Source organism: Phoxinus phoxinus (assembly GCF_949152265.1).
Source record: "Phoxinus phoxinus genome assembly, chromosome: 6".
Classification (NCBI taxonomy): domain Eukaryota; kingdom Metazoa; phylum Chordata; class Actinopteri; order Cypriniformes; family Leuciscidae; genus Phoxinus; species Phoxinus phoxinus.
The window spans coordinates 19,644,084-19,667,225 of NC_136881.1; the positions used below are offsets into that span (position 1 = coordinate 19,644,084).

Below are 23,142 nucleotides of genomic sequence, written 5' to 3' on the forward strand. Positions count from 1 at the left end.
GCCATAGTCAGCCAAACTTCCGGTCCGCCATATTTATTTTCTTTTAAAACCTACTTTTTCGAACTCCTCCTAGACCGAACGTCCGATTTTCACCAAAATCGGATCGTGTCATCTCCAGACCATGCCGAGTAAAATTTATGGATTTCGTGTCGATAGACGAAACCGTTTTCATATACCGCAGTGGCAAAGTTGAGGCATGATGCCAAAATGACTATTCAGGCTTTAATATATGCAATGCCTTGACATATTGACACCAAACTTTGTATGTGTCATTGTCACTTCACTCTGACCACATCACATCAGTTTCGTAACTGCGCCACCTATTGGTCGAAAGTGATAATCATATTTTTAGTTATTGTGTGTGATTTTTCAACCATTTTGCCAAAATTCATCTTTAAATGTCTTCAATTGCTCCTTGCTCCAGTTGGTCTCTCACTTCCAGCCACTTTGGCATGTCTTGTCGTCTTGCTTGCGCTTGGCCCCGGTGATTGCTGCTTGCAGCTATATTTAGGGGCCAAGCACTGAAAGTGCGGAGGCACCTATTGTTTTCGTTCCGGTTCTTATTATTATTATTATTATTATTATTATTCTGCTTCTTCCGACTGGGCGTCTATGGCAGCCCATAGAAGCGTATGCGGGAAAGTTGTTCCGGTTTGACATTCTGATAGAGGACATTCCCAACAGTAATTGCACCAATTTTGGTGTCTCTAACTCATTCCCTCTAGCGCCACCACCTGTCCAAAGTTTCACTTATATTATGCTAATAACTTTTAAACCGTAAGGCCTATCAACAAAATTCTTTTTTCCTCTGATTCCTGAGCTCACGACGATTCGACTGGACCCTATGACGTCATTTTCCGTCATAAAAATATGGCCGCCATTTTGAATTGTCCAAAAAACCTTCTTTTGCGAACTCGTCCTAGACGGTTTGTCCGATTTGCACCAAAATTGCACCAGATCATCTTCAGGCTTTGGGGACAAAAAGTTATGGAATTCAAGTTGATTCGTCAAACCGTTTTCGATAAACGCGCAAACAAATTTTACGTAGCGCTTGCGAAAACAGACATAAGGCTGTATCTCCGCATCGCTTAATCGTATTCAAACCAAACTTCCTACATGTCATCACAAGCATGACCTGAGGCTACATGCTGCGTTTCGGCGCAGCGCCACCTACTGGTCTGGAGATATGAAAAAAGGCTATTTTTGCTTATAACTTCTGAACGGTTTGTCCAAAAATCACAAAAGTGGTCTCGATAGATTCAGGGCGTCATGTTGAGTTGACTGATATCCAATTTTTCCATATCGGCCATTTTGGCTGTCGGCCATTTTGAATTATGTGCTAAAATGCTGTATTTTATGAACGCATGAACGTATCGTTACGAAACTCAGTATGGGTCATCAGTACAAAGCCCTAAAGGTACTCAAAAGATTATGAGACAGCGCCACCTTTTGGTCAAAAGTTATAATGAAATTTCCAAAAATGCTAATAACTTTTGAATAAATTTGCCTATAGTAATGACACTGATCTCAATAGATTCCTTGGGTCATGCTGAAAACATAGATACCAATTTTGCCATAGTCAGCCAAACTTCCTGTCCGCCATCTTTATTTTCTTTTAAAACCTACTTTTTCGAACTCCTCCTAGACCGAACGTCCGATTTTCACCAAAATCGGATCGTGTCATCTCCAGACTGTGCCGAGTAAAAGTTATGGATTTCGTGTCGATAGACAAAACCGTTTTCGTATACCGCAGTGGCAAAGTTGAGGCATGATGCCAAAATGACTATTCAGGCTTTATATCTGCAATGCCTTGACATATTGACACCAAACTTTGTATGTGTCATTGTCACTTCACTCTGACCACATCACATCAGTTTCGTAACTGCGCCACCTATTGGTCGAAAGTGATAATCATATTTTTAGTTATTGTATGTGATTTTTCAACCATTTTGCCAAAATTCATCTTCAAATGTCTTTAATTGCTCCTTGCTGCAGTGGGTCTCACACTCCCAGCCACTTTGGCATGTCTTGTCGTCTTGCTTGCGCTTGGCCCCGGTGATTGCTGCTTGCAGCTATATTTAGGGGCCAAGCACTGAAGGTGCGGGCACCTATTGTATCTGTTCCGGTTCTTTTTCTTCTTCTTTTTCTTTTTCTTCCGACTGGGCGTCTATGGCAGCCTATAGAACCGTTTGCGGGAAACTTATGAAAATTGGCACAGTGATAGAGGACAGCCTGAAATATCACCATAGCAAATTTGGAGTCTCCAACTGATTCCCTCTAGCGCCACCAGCTGTCCAAAGTTTCACTCATGTTTATGCTAATAACTTTTGAACCACAAGGGCTAGAAACAAAATTCTTTTTTCCTCTGATTCCTGAGCTCACGACGATTCGACTGCACCCTATGACGTCATTTTCCGTCATAATAGTTTTCCCGCCATTTTGAATTTTCCGAAAAACCTACTTTTTCGAACTCCTCCTAGGCCGTTGCTCCGAATTTCATGAAAATTGAACCAGATCATCGCCAGACCATGACGACAAAAAGTTATGGAAATCAAGTTGATTCGAATAACCGTTCTCGGATACCGCGCAAATAAATTTTACGTAGCGCTTGCGAAAACAGACGTAAAGCTGTATCTCCACAACGCTTTATCGTATTCAGACCAAATTTGGTACATGTCATCACAAGCATGACCTGAGATTACATGCTGCGTTTCGGCGCAGCGCCACCTACTGGTCCGGAGATATGAAGAATTTATGTTTTTGCTTATAACTTCTGAACGGTTTGTCCAAAAATCACAAAAGTGGTCACGTTAGATTCAGGGCGTCATGTTGAGTTGACTGATATCCAATTTTCCCATATCGGCCATTTTGGCTGTCGGCCATTTTGAATTATGTGCTAAAATGCTGTATTTTATGAACGCATGAACGTATCGTTACGAAACTCAGTATGGGTCATCAGTACAAGGCCCTAAAGGTACTCAAAAGATTATGAGACAGCGCCACCTTTTGGTCAAAAGTTATAATGAAATTTCCAAAAATGCTAATAACTTTTGAATAAATTTGCCTATAGTAATGACACTGATCTCAATAGATTCCTTGGGTTATGCTGAAAACATAGATACCAATTTTGCCATAGTCAGTCAAACTTCCTGTCCGCCATCTTTATTTTCTTTTAAAACCTACTTTTTCAAACTCCTCCTAGACCGAACGTCCGATTTTCACCAAAATCGGATCGTGTCATCTCCAGACCGTGCCGAGTAAAAGTTATGGATTTCGTGTCGATAGACAAAACCGTTTTCGTAAACCGCAGTGGCAAAGTTGAGGCATGATGCCAAAATGACTATTCAGGCTTTATATCTGCAATGCCTTGACATATTGACACCAAACTTTGTATGTGTCATTGTCACTTCACTCTGACCACATCACATCAGTTTCGTAATTGCGCCACCTATTGATCGAAAGTGATAATCTTATTTTTAGTTAATGTATGTGATTTTTCAACCATTTTCCCAAAATTCATCTTTAATGTCTTCAATTGCTCCTTGCTACAGTTGGTCTCACACTCCCAGCCACTTTGTTATGTCTTGTCGTCTTGCTTGCGCTTGGCCCCGGTGATTGCTGCTTGCAGCTATATTTCTTCTTCTTTTTCTTTTTCCGACTGGGCGTCTATGGCAGCCTATAGAACCGTTTGCGGGAAACTTATACAAATTGGCACAGTGATAGAGGACAGCCTGAACTATCACCATAGCAAATTTGGAGTCTCCAACTCATTCCCTCTAGCGCCACCAGCTGTCCAAAGTTTCACTCATATTTATGCTAATAACTTTTGAACCACAAGGGCTAGAAACAAAATTCTTTTTTCCTCTGATTCCTGAGCTCACGACGATTCGATTGCACCCTATGACGTCATTTTCCGTCATAATAGTTTTCCCGCCATTTTGAATTTTCCAAAAAACCTACTTTTTCGAACTCCTCCTAGGCCGTTGCTCCGAATTTCACGAAAATTGAACCAGATCAACTCCAGACCATGACGACAAAAAGTTATGGAATTCAAGTTGATTCGAATTACTGTTCTCGAATACCGCGCAAATAAATTTTACGTAGCGCTTGCAAAAACAGACGTAAGGCCGTATCTCCACAACGCTTTATCGGATTCAGACCAAATTTGGTACATGTCATCACAAGCATGACCTGAGGCTACATGCTGCGTTTCGGCGCAGCGCCACCTACTGGTCCGGAGATATGAATAATTTATGTTTTTGCTTATAACTTCTGAACGGTTTGTCCAAAAATCACAAAAGTGGTCTCGTTAGATTCAGGGCATCGTGCTGAGTCGACTGATACCCAATTTTCCCATATCGGCCATTTTGGCTGTCGGCCATTTTGAATTATGTGCTAAAATGCTGTATTTTATGAACGCATGAACGTATCGTTACGAAACTCAGTATGGGTCATCAGTACAACGCCCTAAAAGTACTCAAAAATTTATGAGACAGCGCCACCTTTTGGTCAAAAGTTATAATGAAATTTCCAAAAATGCTAATAACTTTTGAATAAATTTGCCTATAGTAATGACACTGATCTCAATAGATTCCTTGGGTTATGCTGAAAACATAGATACCAATTTTGCCATAGTCAATCAAAGTTCCTGTCCGCCATCTTTATTTTCTTTTAAAACCTACTTTTTCGAACTCCTCCTAGAACGAACGTCCGATTTTCACCAAAATCGGATCGTGTCATCTCCAGACTGTGCCGAGTAAAAGTTATGGATTTCGTGTCGATAGACAAAACCGTTTTCGTATACCGCAGTGGCAAAGTTGAGGCATGATGCCAAAATGACTATTCAGGCTTTATATCTGCAATGCCTTGACATATTGACACCAAACTTTGTATGTGTCATTGTCACTTCACTCTGACCACATCACATCAGTTTCGTAACTGCGCCACCTATTGGTCGAAAGTGATAATCATATTTTTAGTTATTGTATGTGATTTTTCAACCATTTTGCCAAAATTCATCTTCAAATGTCTTTAATTGCTCCTTGCTGCAGTGGGTCTCACACTCCCAGCCACTTTGGCATGTCTTGTCGTCTTGCTTGCGCTTGGCCCCGGTGATTGCTGCTTGCAGCTATATTTCTATGTGGTGTTATATGTTAGAATTTGACATAAAAGGTGATGCATAGTAGTGTTGTCACGATACTAGAATTTCTAACTTCGATACGATACCTTGAAAAATATCGATATTCGATACCATTTTCGATACCACAGAGAAAAAAACTGCCACAATATTAAGGGGGTATTTTTTTTTTTTTTTAAAGCTAAATATAAGTTAGAACATGACAATGAGGTATATTTTACATGAACAAAAATGTCCTGAGTTCTATCTGTTAATATTTTTTAATTGGACCAGGGCTAACATGACCCGTTGTATTTGTATAACCTACTGTTATCAAAGATTAAAATATAGCCTACTGTAACAAAAAAGCACTTAAGAGTATCAAATTGGAGGATAGAGTGTCAGTAATTTATAATAATAAGATTAAACATTACATTTTCAGTTAAAGGCATTTCATTATTGAATTCAGAGATGCCATGGTCTAGCTGTTTAGTTTAATTAATATCTGTGTAATCAAATTGATGATAATCGCTAATGAAGGCAAATTGCAGAATTAAATAATAATTTTCTGAATAAAGTTAAATAGGCACAAGTTAATTTACATTTGACCACAGTTAAAATATTTACTTGTCTAAGATTCCTCAGTCAGATTATGTTAACTTTAAGAATTACGGTGAAAAAACGAGACAACACTCATATCAACAACAATACTAGGCCATCTTGGTTAATGTTTCAGAAAAGTTAAAATGAAAAGTTACAGTGATTCCTTTAGGATTTTTTTAGCAGTGGGGAAAGGTCTGTCCAAACAACAAACACCCCTGATGCTGAGCGTAGCCTATGCTTGCTAAATGGTACCCCTGGAGCCTGTTCCTTAAGTCTGTTTTCACCTATAAAATAATTTAAAAAAGATGAGTGATGTGAGGGATTATTGATTGTCAAACAATCTTTTGGGTGCCCGCAGCCCGCTCGCGGTGTGTAGCGCGTGTCCATGCTATTCTCCGACTCCGATATGCCCGCTCGCGGTGTGTTTTTACGCGTGTCCGCGCTATTCTCCGACATGCCCGCTCGCGGTGTTCTTTATCAATCAACCAAAGCCGGTCGCGGGGGCGCCGCCCTCGCCATCTTTCCATTCACTTCACTTTTGCTATTTAACCAGAGCGAATGAGACGAGTGCGTCACGTGTGGTGTTTGTCAACGCGCCTTTGGAGAGAAGTGAAAGTGACCGCTCGGCTAGTATCGATACTTCGGGAAATTAGTATTGGTACCGTTCAGATATTTCAGTATCGATATTTATCGAAATATCGATATTTTTGACAACACTAACCACGATACCGATTCCGATACCTGGACTTAGGGTATCGGCCGATACCGAGTAGTGATCCGATACCTGGGTGTGTATCTATACAGCTGCAATTTATATTAGCCCTGTATGAATTGATATAATTATTTTATGGTGTGCTTCAGACTTATCCCTTAATAAAACATGAACAAATACACACAGTGAACTAGAATATTTTTTATTATCTGACATACATTTCACAGTAGTATATTATTTATTTTTAAGTGAAAAATAACTTCAAATTCAGCCACAAATCTAATACTGTAAACTGAAAAAGGTATTATAGTTTTACAATATAACTGTATAAAAAAACAGTACAACAAATAAATCTAGGAATCAAAAAAATTATATATGAATAATTTAAGAAAATAATCTCTTTAACCCTTTAGAACCGAATGTGTCGTCGCCGACACAGATCAGCAAGCTGTATTCATTGTACCGTAACTCTTCAGCCGTTTGCACTATCAAAACCATTCAAATTGCCTCTGACAGTAGACAACATGCGCTTTTCGGCAATATACGGCTTATTACGGTAATTTCATGCTTTCCGTCAGCAAATGACAGCGGGCTTTCTGGCAGAGCGGGAAGGAAGGATTTGAACCGAGAGATACGAAGCGCGGCAGGTTAGAGTGTTTTGGATTGCATAAAATAATAAAAGAAACGGACAAATACATGGTGAAAGAAGTGGTACACAGCAGAAGAGGGGATTGGGATGATTTTTTATGAAACTTGGGAGGCGGATGGCCGTTACTTTTTCACGTATCTTTACATGTTGTATGCATGTGTATGTGCGCGTGCCAATATGAATGGACGCATTTGTATGTGTGCGTGTATGAAAAAAAGTGTCCTAAATGAAAACTGTGCAACCCAATGTCACAAAATAGACTTGTATAGTTGTATTATACTTCATTTTTCAACTTTAAAGTGTTAGTTTCTTTCGTTCATGATTTTTCTGTGTTTTTCTAAATAAAAAGCGGAAAATTTATTCTCGTTTTTTTTTATTTTTGTCGTTAAATTCTATTTACAAACTCACCACACACAATAATGGTCAATAACTGTAATTTGTTGAAAGCTAATCTTTTTCTGAAAAAGATGACACCTTGTACATGAAGATAGCACATTGTTTTAGAATTTTACAGTCTATATGTGAAAAATGTGAAAAACACCCATTTTAGCTTCAGGTTCTAAAGGGTTAAAACTTAAATATGACAGCGTCACTGTGCCCACCCAGTGTGCTTGTCAAACTCCGTAAAGACGATAGATGTCGATAGTAAAGCTGATTGTTTGCACATCTTTTAGTTTAACGTTACATGAAATGTGTTCACGCACTTTCTCGAATAGCTTAGGGAGCGCTGTTTCAGAGATGCATTTGTGACCAGGCAAACTGTACCGGGGCTCCAAATGTTCAATTAAAGGTACAATATGTAATATTTGTGCATTAAAATATCCCAAAATCACAAGGCCAGTGTTATTTATTTTAAGTTGATTACTTGCAATATCCCAAATGTTTCCAACTATTTTTAAATCGTGAGAAAATTGCGATTTTATCCGAGGAAACGGGGCGTGTGAGCTCCGCTCGTACTGCGTGGAGTCCTGGACAAATGCGGAAGTTGTAGCGTCTATCAAGCAACAAACTTTAGCTTGTTTCGTGCAGTTGTTATGGAACACCATTATTCTTTACCAATTGCAGCTGGTTCTGTCGACAAAGACACGTCCCATAAACATACGGGTCAATTTTATATATTCCAAATGTAGCATTCGGTAATAGTTATGTTTATGTAAGGAAAGTATTATTGCTTTAGGCTTGTGTTTAGTTTATTGACATTGTTTATCACGTCTGGTGTTTATGGCCATATAAATAAATATAGCATGTGTTATACATAAAGATGAATCCGTCTTTTGGCAAATGATGTGGGTATGTTCAAATGTACTTTTACAATAATTGTTTAGAACACGTAAAACTGTGCAGCGTTATCACAACAATGAATTTCGACAAATACAGTAACATGATAACCAATAGGGCTTGGGCGTCGTGACGTCATACTTGGCGTGGCGGCCATGTTGATGGCCTCGCGAATGTAAACAACGTTACAGCAAGTGGAACGAGTAGAAAAAGCAGAGTTGGAAGAAAGAAAAAAGATGTTAAAATCCCGAAAAGGGTGTGGAATTTACCGTGATACACTAAATAAGGAAGCCAGGGACCGGTATGTGGACTGAGCTTGACACTAAAGTATGTTAAACTTCTTTTGAAATTGCGTCAAACACGCAGGAATATACACTGCAAAAACAAAGCGCGTTATTCGCATACCGCGCATATTCGCATACAACTGGTGAAATATTAGTTTTTAATCGGTGATCCGTAAAATAGTGCATGAATCTGTCGCCGTTTAACATCTGCTGGAAATCCAGGTAAAACTATCAGCGTGCACGCGCGCGTCCCCAGTTAACATGATCCCCAGTTGATCCGACCGTAACACCTGTTCCGGCTTTATGATCTGCAGCTCCTAAACCCACCCATTGGTGAACTGTACATGCGACTCCAATGATTTGTAGCTTCAGAACTGTTCTGAGATGTAGGCGCTCACAAAACAAACTAGGTAGCCGAAGATATCGGTTATGCAAACCGGCGGCAGCAAGTCATTCTTTTTCTACTCGTTCCACTTGCTGTAACGTTATGTTTACATTCGCGAGGCCATCAACATGGCCGCCATGCCAAGTATGACGTCACGACGCCCAAGCCCTATTTAGTATTAAAACTTACTTTTCTTGCGGTTAATTCATTTTAATGAAATAAAAGCATGTCATCAAACGCAACATTTATAAAAATATAACTTTACCTCATCCATGAACATGATTTTTTGATTCCCGTCTGACTGATTTACATCCACGGTGGAGTTAAAAACGACAGTTCCCATCATTCCACGCTCCTTCACATCGTCATCAAGCTGCGCTGTTGTTGTTGTTTGGAATGTAGCGCCCTCTAGCGGCAGAAAATATTGCATATTGTACCTTTTAAGCGTCAAAATCCAAAGTTTTTGACAACTGACAGTGGCTGGTCATCCAGAACAATAAACTCGATAATTTTGCCGGTTATATTGCCAAACAGCGGACATACTGCTAGCGCGTGCTTTTTAATTTCTTCTTTACTGCTCTAAACGGTGGTTGCTTGTGGCGACACAGCACAACTTCCTGTCTGTGTTGCCGCGGGCAACCACTGTTTAGAGCAGCGAAGAAGACTTGATCTCCGATTTGCAGCGTTAAGCAAAGCTAGCGTGCAATAACTAGGTATTTTTTATGAAAATGGTATCGGATCGGTACATGGGTACAAGCAGTGTTGGGGGAAATGCATTACAAGTAACTTGAGTTACGTAATCAGATTACTTTTTCAAGTAACTAGTAAAGTAACGCATTACTTTTCAAATTTACAACAAAATATCTGAGTTACTTTTTCAAATAAGTAACGCAAGTTACTTTGTTTTTCCATTTATTGACTGACAGCTCTCCTGTCCTCATGTTGAGACGTGTGTGTGTGTGTGTGTGTGAACATGATGTTTATTGTAGTTCTAGACTAAATGTGTGCATTTACTCATCTCACTTGCACAAAAAAATTCTGAATTCCTCAAAATTAATAAAATCAGTGAAATGTAGAATCAGAATACTATGAAAACCTCCAATAACTAAATATGTTAAATAAAACAAACATTTTTATGCATTTAATCTCACTTTATTGACCAATGCACTTGCTTCTGACCTTCGATGATTCAGTTAAATAAGCAAAAAATGACGATAGATAGATAGAAAGGTTTGCTTGTTTGCTTTCCTCTACTGTACACATTTCCTTCAGTCTGAGGATTATTATTTCACTTTTGGTGTGAAAGGGTCTTTACATTTGCCCAAAATATAACTTTTGTGTTATAAAAAAACAAGCCCAGTCTAGGTGGGAAAAAAAGTAACGCAAAAGTAACGTAATGCATTACTTTTCAAAAAAAGTAACTAAGTAATGCAATTAGTTACTTTTTAAGGGAGTAACGCAATATTGTAATGCATTACTTTTAAAAGTAACTTTACCCAACACTGAGTACAAGTACTCGCCGATACCGATGCCAGAATTTTTATTGGTATCGTTGGCATTTCCGATACTAGTATCGGAATCGGAACATCTCTAATGCATACATCTAAAAATGTCCGTAAATAAGTGAAAATGCCCCTGGAAATCAATTTATGGCGGCAAATATTGCCCCTTAATAACAAATGCTAACTTCTGTCACTGCTGTGAATATGAATATCTTCGTGAGTCAGCTGTCAACAAGCATAAACCAGCCATGGTTCCAGCACAAAAACAAAATCATTAAAATATCATCTAATTATTATCAACAAAACTTTGAAAACATCAAGATATATTTTTGTCAATGTTGCACACCCTAATGTACGGTATTAATTTAGATTTCTTCGGGTCTTAAAAAGCCTTAAATTTGACTTGCTGAAAGAGTGCAGCAACCCTCAAGTCACCTTTATTTATATAGCGCTTTATACAATACAGATGTACAGATGTGATAACTGGAAAATGATTCAAGGATGCAATGTTGTATTTGAACAGAGTTAATTTCGGTTGTACAGCAGCTCTAAAAGAAAACACTGTCATTTTTCAGCTGAAGTCAGTTCAGTGTTGATTCCGTTCCGTTGTAAAGATCATCAATTATTAAATTAATTTAATATATAAAGCAGTTCTGCTTAAAACAGTGATTTCATCATCCAGCTCAGTTCAGTTCTCAACTAGTAGTGTCATTGCAATCAAAACAATAATATTGTTGAATATTAAGTGTACCCAACACTTAATATTGTTGGGGACACTTAGGGTGTATTCACACCAGGAAAGTCCGCTAGTTCACTTGTTTTGGTCCGGACCAAATACAATGTTTATTTATTTTGGGGTGTGGCTCGATTTCACACTGCCCTTTTTGCAAGTGAACCCAAATTTGCAAACCAAACCACATGTGTGCTAAAGTCATCCATTCATTGGACAGACATTCTCAAGCAGGGAAAAGCAGGAAGTGCAAAAACAGGCAATTTATGGAGATCTTTCGTAGTGTATTTTTTATTATTTTACTGATTTGGTGTTATCAGCTACTAACCCGAGCTGAAATTTGTTTTGTTTTTATTTGGGAAAAATTTTTTTTAAATTGAAATTGAAATCGAGCTAATGAAGAAACTTATGAGCATCATATGATACAATGTCATCTATACGATGTTGTAATTAGGATTTTGCGAAGAAGAAGATGTGCTGCAAGACGGTTCTGGCGGAGTAAGCATGATATTCACTGATAAAGTTCTAACATTATTAAAAACAAGTGAACAGTCGGTAATAAAATAACAAATACACAATTACTAGCAGAGATGAATATGAAATATCAAAGTTACAAAGTCTAATTCCGATACAGAATAATTAAGCCTAAATGTAAAATAACACTATGTTCATAAACAAAATGTATATAAAAAAACTGCTCTATAAAATATATATATATATATTTTTTAGAAAATGGCCAATCGTTTCACTAGATAAGACCCTTTTCCTCAGCTGGGATCGTGCAGAGCCGTTTGAAGCACTTCAAAGCCCTTTGAAACTGCATTGATTTGGACTTCAACATGTTGGTTGCGATTGAAATCCATTGTGTGGAGAAAAATCCTGAAATGTTTTCCTCAAAAAAAATAATTTCTATTCCACTGAAGAAAGAAAGACATGAACTTATTGGTTGGCATTAGGGTGAGTAAATTATCAGGAAACTTTCATTTTGAGGTGAACTAATCCTTTAAGGAAACGCAAAAGAGGAATCAATACGGTGTTTGAGTGCTATAACGCGCCTCTCTAGCCTCTCTCTCTCTGCGTGTGTGCGGCTGTGGTCACAGATAACGTGCGAGTCCCGATTTTTGCCTCTTCTTCTGCTTTTAAAATTGTTTGAATTGTAAATGGAAAGACAAAACACGTCCAAATGAAAAACTTTCAGTCTATGATGGTTCAAAGTAGTAGTTAATCCGCGAATCACATGCGTGCCGAACAGTGGGGCAGCTGGTCCGTACAGATCAAAGATCAACTGCGATCCGTTTCATCACTATTGTATAGGCATTTCATCACCCCAAATTACATAGTAAAAATCTGACCCTGTCAAAAAAGGTGCAGTGCTTTCTGCAAGTGGGTCGGGTCATGTTCACACCGTAAACGAACCGAGTTCGGGGCGGGCAAGGGGGACAGAAGTGGCGTGGGGGACAGAAGTTAGCAAACTGAACAGTTCTATAATGTATTAATCATAATATTTATTTTTTGTATATTGAAATTAAGTTGTTTTATCTTTGCATGGCAGGTGGATAACAACCAGTGATGCTCTTGCCCCTACGGACCCCTGCCTGTTTTGTGACCAGTGCTTCCGAATGTTTCACTATGACGATAAAGGGAACAAACTAGGAGATTTCCTGGCCTATGCCTATGTTGATCCAGGCACGTTTAATTGATCCCAAACCAAAAGTATGTTCTACTATACAGGATTTAGACTTCACAGTAATAGTTTTCTTTAAGTGGTATTATATCAAGTTATATTGTTTGTAAATGTATTGACATTCTCCATATATTCACCACTTTTTTCTAAATAAAACAAAATCTGGTTTCAAAAAGTGTTTTGTATGCTGCAAATCAGTAGCTACCACAATACATATTTTAACTAAAATGTGCCAACCTTTTCCATGCATTTTTTTTTTTTTTCAGGCCAAATTTGCTAACATTTATAGAGTTTTTCCTGGGTCAAAAATGGTCTTTGGTGGTGGTGGACAGAAATGGTCTTCCACACACAAAGTACCCTACGCAATGCAAGCTACTGAAAAAAAACACTGGTTGCTACAGCCAAATAAATGTAGTCAAACATTACTAATTCTGGGTCACTGAGAACAGAAATGATGCTTAAAATTGTTGATTGGCTCTAGTTTTCAAGAAATGTTATTGGTCAGTATATATGACCCTTGACTTGAGAATGGTGTAGGATAAGTGGTTAATAAAGGAAAGGGATCTCAATTTAAACCAGACATTACTAATATACATATTTGACTGGATCAATGAATAAATCTATGACTGGGTTTGGACAGTACTTGCTTTTTAGGCAAAACAATGTATGATGTTATCTGAAGCTGGTATTGTGTCATGCATTATATGAACTGCATCATGTTATTCCTAGAAGTCATGGATGAAGCAATCATAACGAAGCTTACATCACTCTGAACAAATTGCCCTATATCAGCTCTAAAAATCATACATCAGGGGTGCCACAGCCCTGCAGAGTTTAGTTCCAACCCTGCTCCAACACCCATACCTGTAGTTTTGAAATAAGCCTGAAATGAGCTGGATCAGGTGTGTTTAATTACAGTCAAAGCTAAACTCTGCAGGGCTGTGGCCCTCCAGGAACTGCGGCTGCATCCCAATTTCGCCTACGCCCTATAAGTATGTACTCTTTTTGTGAAGAAAAAGTACATACTGAGTGTGTAGCAAAAGAGTAGGCAAGCTTTGGGACATGCTACTTTGTCATCTTTAACGGACAGACCGATCTGTCATGTGCATCCTGTCAGTAAACTGCCCTGTCAATCATCTTGTCACAGTTAAAATCCTCCATTCAATCTAATTTAATTTCCTACCGTTTCGGAGAGAAATGTAGTAGCACGTGCATCTGCCAGTCGTGGGTCTTTAATGCGGAGACTCTCCTCATGTGTTTGCAATTTTAATGTAATGATGCATTTTAAAAGTTAATGGCTAAACGTGTCTTTACAAAAGTTAATAATGCTGCTGCAGATGCAATATAATGTAGACAACATTGAATAAATACATTTTCGTCAGGTTAGATAACCTCTTTATCTAAACCTCTCTACATAACCGCCGGACTCCCTCCATGTCTGTAGTTTTTTTTAACACTTTTCACTCGTGTTTATAGTTCTAACTGAATCCTCGTCTAACACGCGATGGGTTGTGGGCAATATTAGCCGCAGAGTGCGCATCGATCTGCACTTCGGATTCTGACCGGAAATAGTAGACCATCCGGTTATCTTTGGAACACTCATTTCAACATACTACCAGATAATGTCTAATAAGGGGAGAACTGCCACTCTCAGTAAACTTCCGGCTTCTGAACAGCTTCCGGCTTCTGGTTGCGGTTCCACTCTGGTTCCATATGAGGGCGCTCACAGGACGAGTGCAGAATGAATGGAGGTCTATTTTTGTTTATTTTGTTTATTTTTAAGGATCCCATTAGCTGAAAGTCTGTGCAATCAGCTAGTCTTCCCGGGGTCCATTCTAAAAAATGTCATTACAACAACAACATTTCGATCGTCACAGTTAACACATATACACATTTAATATATTTACATACATACACAAACACACACTTGTACATAAATACAATATAGTTTCGATTCATAACAAGACGAAACATAAATACAAATTAATTTACAATTACCTTAATCAAAACATATAAGAACCTACATCAACACATAACACCTTAGACTTCTTTTAAATGACAGCTTATTTCAAAGCTGACGAACTTCAATGGGAATGTTATTCCAGATGACATAGCTCTATACAGGACGGTTTTCTTCATAAAATTAGTTTTTGGATAAGGGGTCATTATATGACCGTTATTTGCCTTTCTGGTGTTATGATTGTGCACATGATTGTGCACAATTGAGTTACAATACACTATTTGATTAAACAGAGAAATAGGCATTTTCATTGTCAATGTGTTATATATCATAGTGCTTAAAGGGTTAGTTCACCCAAAAATGAAAATAATGTCATTAATGACTCACCCTCATGTCGTTCTAAGCCCGTAAGACCTCCGTTCATCTTCGGAACACAGTTTAAGATATTTTAGATTTAGTCCGAGAGATTTCTGTCCCTCCATTGAAGCTGTATATACAGTATACTGTCCATGTCCATAAAGGTAATATAAACATCATCAAAGTAGTCCATGTGACATCAGTGGGTTAGTTAGAAGTTTTTGAAGCATCGAAAATACTTTTTGGTCCAAAAATAACACAAAATAAGACTTTATTCAGCATTGTATTCTCTCCCGAGTCTGTTGTCAATCTGCGTTCAGGACTCCGCAGTGACGCTGCTGACGTAAGACGCTGATGACGTGTTATCTGGTGCGCCCGAGGTTCGTTTACAGTCTGAGGGAGACGCACGCTATATTCAAGCTATTCTACATTGTTTGCGTGGATATCATTTTTTGAATGGTGCGTAAATGTGCATGTCGCGGATGAGACACTTTTACAGCGTGCGTTTCCCTCAGTCTATAAATGAAGCTCGGGCGCACCAGATAACACGTCATCAGCGTCTTACGCCATTAGCGTAACTGTGAAGGATTGACAACAGACCCGGGAGAGAATACAATGCTGAATAAAGTCTTATTTTGTGTTATTTTTGGACCAAAAAGTATTTTCGATGCTTCAAAAACTTCTAACTAACCCACTGATGTCACATGGACTACTTTGATGATGTTTATATTACCTTTATGGACATGGACAGTATACTGTATATACAGCTTCAATGGAGGGACAGAAATCTCTCGGACTAAATCTAAAATATCTTAAACTGTGTTCCGAAGATGAACGGAGGTCTTACGGGCTTAGAACGACATGAGGGTGAGTCATTAATGACATTATTTTCATTTTTGGGTGAACTAACCCTTTAAAGTCACTGTTATTCTTTGGTTTAAAGTGAGCCATGAAAGAGAAGAATACATCTGGTCTCTACTTGTTTTAATTGAGCAGCCCAGGATTTTGTAATTTTTGTCAAGTCCTTTTTAGATGCAGAGGACCACACCTCAGTGCAGTATGACAAGTGACATAATATTAATGACTCTGTTACTATTTTTTTCACATAATGACAACATTTTTTAGTTAATGCAATGCCACATTACATTCTGTTAACAATAGTATTTATGTGTAGCCTGGGAAAACCCAGACCACTTCCGGCAAATTTAGATTTGCTCTGCAAGTGGGTCTGGCAAAGAGCCCATTGAAACCCATTTCCAATCCGTCGAAATCGCGGCACCAATCAAAAACGTTGGGGCTGCTTTACACGATGACGACAGAGCAGAGACGGTGACGCAGTTTTTTGACAGTTAAGGGCAAATCATTAGTAAAAACCGAAAACAAAAGAGGACCCCAACAACTTCCTTGTGGTAAACCACAAACTAAAACCTTAGTCTATGGAGCTATACCCTTCAAAATCCACTTTTCTCAGGATATATTTTTTTGTCTAGTAATTTGAATGTTGTATTTGAAAGGAGATGCAAAGAAATTACACATTGCTGGGTGTTTGACATTTTAAAAGACTTTTTACAGCAAATAAGTGACTCTAAAAAATCTATGACATCATATGACCAGAGATGCTGCTTTACGGCAATCCTTCAGTATTTCTTTTAGTTTTGAATTAGATAATTTAAAACTACACACTTAAATGATTATAGAGATATATATCTCATGTCTGGGTGCATAGTATTCGCTGAGTTTTGTTTAAGTTTAGAGACGTGCTTCAGAAAAAAAGTTCATGACAAAGAGAGGCAGAAAGCACACCCTGTATATTTTCTTTATTTTACAAAAGCACAATGTTTTATTTCGATTGTAAGTGGACACATAAAAAAGTAGACATTTAACAGCTTCTTTTTTCATATTTCTTAAGTCTGTATGACCAAAACTGACGGAGTATTTTAGGTCTATTTTGCTGCTGTGTAAAAAAACCCGAGCAAAACGCGCCCGCGCGTTTGCCGACCCCAGAGGGTTAAGGTTTAAAGGATTGCATAATTTAACTATTTTTTTTCAAATATTTTCGTTGTTATAGCAAATACATGGTAGCGCAGATGAAGTAACATCATTCACACTAGAGGTCGACCGATAGTGGATTTTACCGATACCGATAGCTAGGTTGGGCCGTATTTGCAGATAACCGATTAATTAACCGATAGTATTTGGAATTTATACTGGATAAAAACAAACATGACACTCCAAGTAAAAAACAGTGCTGAACTTTATTATAAAAATAAAAAAACTGTATTGAACCATGAAAACATGCTAAATGAAATACATATATACATATTAATAAATATTGATACTGAAACAAAAAGTAATACTCTAAATAACAAATGAAAACATTAACTGTTTAACACTCAACGTGTAACTGTTTAACTTTTTCAAGCCAACTTAATGAATTAAGACATTTCAATTACAAATAATAACAAAATTTTAACTTGTGAAACAGTTGAAACTAGCCCTGTTCGCTATAGAACTACAATACAATAGATTCAAGTTTAACATCCAGTTCAAATTCTAGTTCCATTTTAATATTCAAAGTTAAGCAACTTCAAATTATAATGGAGAAAGCAGAGTTGGTGTGCATGTTGTCCAGTCAGTCGGCTCCTCTTGGCATCATAAATCATGCCCATTTCACTGAACACCCTTTCACTAGGCACAGTGGATGGTGGGGGCCACACCAATTTCTTGGCCAGAAGTGCAAGTGTTTTAAATCTTGTGTCATTTTTCTGCCACCACTGCAGAGGGATGTCACTTCTTTTAATGACAGGCTCTGACAAATAGCACTCAAGCTCACTCTCAAAGCTGTTCATGTTCATCCCCCGAGACACAGCTGTTGCACCAAGGACCCTGGCATACAGGGTGTCCAGTAAAGTGGGCTGATGGATTCTCTGCTTCTTTGTCTCTGGATCCAAACCCTCATTGTTACGATCTTTTAGAGTCTAGGAGAGGTTTCGCAACACTTATTTTGATGTTACTGCTGGTGACTGAATGAAGTGGAATGAACACATGACAGACCCAAATTATAGAGATAAACTGGAGTTTTATTATCACAAAGCCGAAGCCACTAGATCCAGTTCTTGATAACAATAATGAAGTGCGCTATGTACAATGTATGGATAGTAAAAATAATTTAATACAAGGGGAAGAGAACCAAAAAGTGGCGCCAAAGAAAAGAACAGAATATAAAAAAAATAACCCTTACGCTAAACCTAAACTTAGCCAAAGAAAAAGGTGAAAAGAAAACCGAGTTCTTCGGTGCATTCGGCACCTAAATAAACTAACTATCAAAACAAAACATACACAGGGTGGCGCTCACTCCTATCCTAGTGTATCTAACAAGTAAACACTACGGGCATTGTGTACACCGCGGCATACTGACCTGTCGTTCTCTTTCCCACGGTAGGCAAGCAGCAGGACCTCATAGTATTGAAGTTAGGGCACACATCGAAATTACTACATATACAAAGCACACAACTCATTCCACTACAAAGAGCAAGACTTCACTGTAACTCATTCCACTACAAAGAGCATCCTCAAGTCACAACACTCAAAACGCTACACGAGCTCATAGTCGCTTCAGAGAGACCGCATGAATGAACACGCCATCCCTTTGAACCCAGCTGGACAACTCTAATTGGCTCCCGGGCGCGGCCCCACGATGAGTGACGTCCCACTACGCCAATCACAGCAGCCGGCGAGCGAACTAGAAACAGAAAAGGACAATGAGCACAAACAATCGACACGTGCGAATAGAGTGCGCAACCCAGTGAAACAAGACAAAACACACGTGGAACGTAACACTTCCCCCCTTAAGAATCAACTATATGGAATAACTCAAACACATAGTTGTTCACATACTTACGTTCAAATGCCACCAGGGGTAACCCTAGATAGTGCGTCGGCTATAACATTTTCGACACCCTTCTTATGCTTAATTACTAAATTATATCCCTGTACAATCAGAGACCAGCGCATCAAACGCTGATTCTGATTATACATACGTGACAAAAAAACTAAAGGGTTATGGTCGGTAAACACGGTGACCGGAATGTTACTCGATCCGACATACACATCAAAATATTGAAGTGCCATTAACAGAGCTAATGCCTCTTTCTCGATGGTCGAATAATTCAACTGATGTTTGTTGAATTTCCGTGAAAAATAACAGACCGGATGATCAATTCCATCCTCAGCTGTCTGAATCAACACAGCTCCAGCACCAACAGAACTCGCATCTACGTCGAGTTTAAAAGCAGTGTCAAAGTTCGGTGCAGCTAAAACAGGTGCATTACACAGAAGATCCTTGATCGTATTAAAAGCATATTGACAATCCTTAGACCATAGAAACGTGCGGGATGGGCTAAGGAGCGCAGTTAAGGGATGTGCAATCGTCGAAAAGTTTCTACAGAAGCCACGATAATAGCCAGCCATCCCTAAAAATCGAAGGAGCTCTCGTCGAGTGGTTGGAACAGGAAACTCGGCAATAGCCGTAACTTTTGCTTCTAACGGGCGCACCTCCCCTTGACCAACTTCCTTCCCGAGATATGTAATAGTGGCCTGCCCAAACTCACATTTGGCTAAATTTAAAGTCAACGAAGCTTTCTCCAAACGCTCGAAGACTGTTCGCAATGACGAAACGTGTTCTATCCAATCGGTCGAGTAAATGACCAAGTCATCTAAGTAAGCATTGCAATTAGGTACTCCAGCTAGTACGATGTTGATAAGCTGCTGAAAAGTGGCCGGAGCGTTACGCATGCCGAAAGCCATTACTGAGTACTGAAGAAAACTATCAGGGGTGACAAATGCAGAAATGTCAGAAGCACGACTCGTAAGAGGTACTTGCCAGTAACCCCTTAACAAGTCTAACTTGCTGACATAACGAGCTGAACCGAGGTTGTCAACGCAATCTTCCATGCGCGGTAAAGGGAAACAGTCGGGCACAGTCACCGCATTTATTTTTCGGTAGTCAGTACAAAATCGCGCCGTGCCATCACTCTTCGGCACTAATAAGCACGGAGAACTCCAGGGACTACAACTGAACTGAGCAAGTCCATGCTCTACTAGATACTCAACCTCATTTCGCATCACATCTCTTTTCGCTGCATTTACGCGGTACGCATGCTGTTTAATCGGAGCAGCATCACCCACATTAATGTCGTGCTCCAAAACTGTAGTGCGAGAAGGTACATCGTTAAATAAAGCAGGAAAATCACCAATCAACTGCATAATATCACATCTTTGTTGTTCAGATAAATGAGATACGTGAGATGTGAGATCAGATAATACCTCAGAATTCTTAAGTCGAGCCCCTTGCTGATAGGTGTGACGAAGAACGACTCCATCATCCTCCAGATCAGTAATCTCGACAGCAGCACAAGTGGACACAGGAGATGACACAGGAGATGACACAGGAGATGACACAGGAGATGACACAGGAGATGACACAGGAGATGACACATTTTGGACAGCTTCTCTACTATAAAAAGTCTTTAACATATTCACGTGACACACCCTAGTCTTCCTTCTTCTATCTGGAGTTGCGATTACATAATCTGTAGCGCTAAGCTTTCTTACCACCACGTATGGTCCAGAAATCCGTGCTGATAAAGCAGACCCTACCATAGGCAGCAATACCAGTACTTGATCACCCTTATTAAAGGTACGCGGTACAGATTTACGATCATAGTAACCCTTCATCTTACCCTGAGCCAAGGGCGCCGTAAAGGGGTGGAAGGTTAGGACGATTCTAAGGGCCCAGGCTGATTTAGGGCCCAGAAGAGCAGACCCCCTTTTCATTTTCTTATTTCTTTTCTCTTTTTTATACATACCTTAAAAGTGCTAGGGACCCTCATGCACTGAATGTGTATTTTTACCGTTTTGACCATAGATTTAATATTTAAAAAACAAATAATGTATTTACTGTTTCAGATACACCCCTCCCTCTCACAATGGTTCATTCCACCTGCGCTGTCCAAGCAACGATCGCTAGTGTAGCGTCTGCTTATTGCACTTGCTATGATGCAGCGCTGACAGTGACACACGCAGGCATGTCACATCAAAAGTCAGGGCATTAAAAACGGAAAGAGAAGACAGAGAACCATGAAGTCGACAGTAGGCTATATCACACAGTTTTTCAAAAAGAAAGGTAGCTTGCCCTATCCTGTATTCCAAAACTTTCAGAGTTACTCATTTTTGTTACTACATGATGACCTGTTTTTATCTAGCTAGCTTAGTAAAATAATTACTGAATTATGATTTACATCCAACAATAATAACATATCTGCTGTCTCCGGGTTATCAAGTCTCGTAGACACAGATTCAGCGGCTGCTGCACACCCGCGTCCTCCTTCCCCCACGTCCCCCGTCCCCGTCTCTGCCGAACAAGGTGAGCCTGAGCGCGAAACTTCACGAAGATTGAAGCCTCTAAACACGTCTTATCTACTGTGTTCGCCACATGATGATAACTTCACAAAATAAAAAGTAATCTACACGCTTCAAAAATTACAAAATCAGTTTGCCGTGTCGTGTGTTCTGTGAAGTGACAGACAGTGCTGCTGCTACGATCGATGCTGTCAAACTTGACGTTCTTAATATGAATAAAATGCCCCAGAAAAATAATATAAAATTGAATAAAACATGTGTCTGTTGTAGCAACACTGACTTTGAGTATAAATTGGGGAAATTAGCACTCAAATGGGAAATTAAATAATCATGGTTTTGATGAATATTATTTGCATACGCTCGAAAATGGTTCTAAATATGGGCTTATACCGTTTTGACCATATGCATATGTATCAGGATCACTCCGGACAATATGCATACAGAGAAAAGGAATGATCTTAATCAGTCGTACTTGGAAATCCAACCTTTAACCATTAATGCGTATAACATATAATATTTACCTCAACACTTCGATCCGTCTAGTTCTTGTCAAGCAAAATACATCCATATGGCCATTAATGGAGATAATTTACCCTTCAAGATTATCAGATCGGGAATATTTAAACTATGCAATGTTTAAAAGTGTGGTAGAGCATTTTTTAAAAGGTAGCATAGAAAAATCGAATCTTCATTTGACTTCAGATTATGGATTCAATACACATGAACTCAGGCAAAGATTAAATGAAGTTTAATAACGGACACATTAAAGTAACGTTACATATACGATCAATCTTAACAATATGCATAAACAAACAAATGATTATAAAACGATTATGTAGCGTGTATATATATATAGTAACACGAGATTAACCAAGAGATGGAGAGAGAGAGAGAGAGAGAGAGAGATTGAGGTATGAGAGAGATGAGAGCGAGAGAGAGATTACACAGTTTAAGGAATACTTTCAATAATCAAGAGACCAGAGGAGGCTCAGACAACCTTAAACTAGCTTTGTTTCAAAGATCGGATCAGAATAAGCCTACTGTTTTTGTCGCTGAAAAGTCGTCTGGTGCGAGCGCCGTGTATTTTGGATCCTCGCGGGCTTCCGGGTTGCGTGCGTCACGTGGTTGGTTTGACGCAGGGTGGAGGCGCTAAGCTTTCGTTCGTTAAAACGCTGGATCAAGGAAGTAGCTTTAAACTTGTATAAAAATAAAGACTTAGTCTTAGAAACGGAAAGTAAACGGAGAGCAAGGCTCTCTTGAAGTTGAGTTAAAGCTAAGAGTTAGAGAGACTAGCCGTTTTAGACTAGAATCAGAGACTAGAGTGGTAAACTAGAATTGAAGAGCGGAAGACGAAGAGACTGGAACGATGAGGAACAAACTTCTTGGCTTGCGTCTCGAAATATGAATGAAACAGGAGCACGCCCATTCTGAGCCGGGGAGCCAATCACGAGTGGGAACCTGT

General features: G+C 39.0%; 1 protein-coding gene across 1 annotated transcript in view; it reads left to right on the forward strand.

The window, feature by feature from the left end:
* snapc3 (small nuclear RNA activating complex, polypeptide 3) overlaps positions 1–13,172 on the forward strand; it is an 86,970-nt gene extending 73,798 nt beyond the window's left edge. Inside the window, exon 9 of the mRNA XM_079615995.1 lies at positions 12,812–13,172. Within this exon, the coding sequence (XP_079472121.1) occupies positions 12,812–12,959 (148 nt within the window). The 3' untranslated portion in view covers positions 12,960–13,172. The remainder of the gene's footprint in view (positions 1–12,811) is intronic.
* The last annotated feature ends 9,970 nt before the right edge of the window (positions 13,173–23,142 follow it).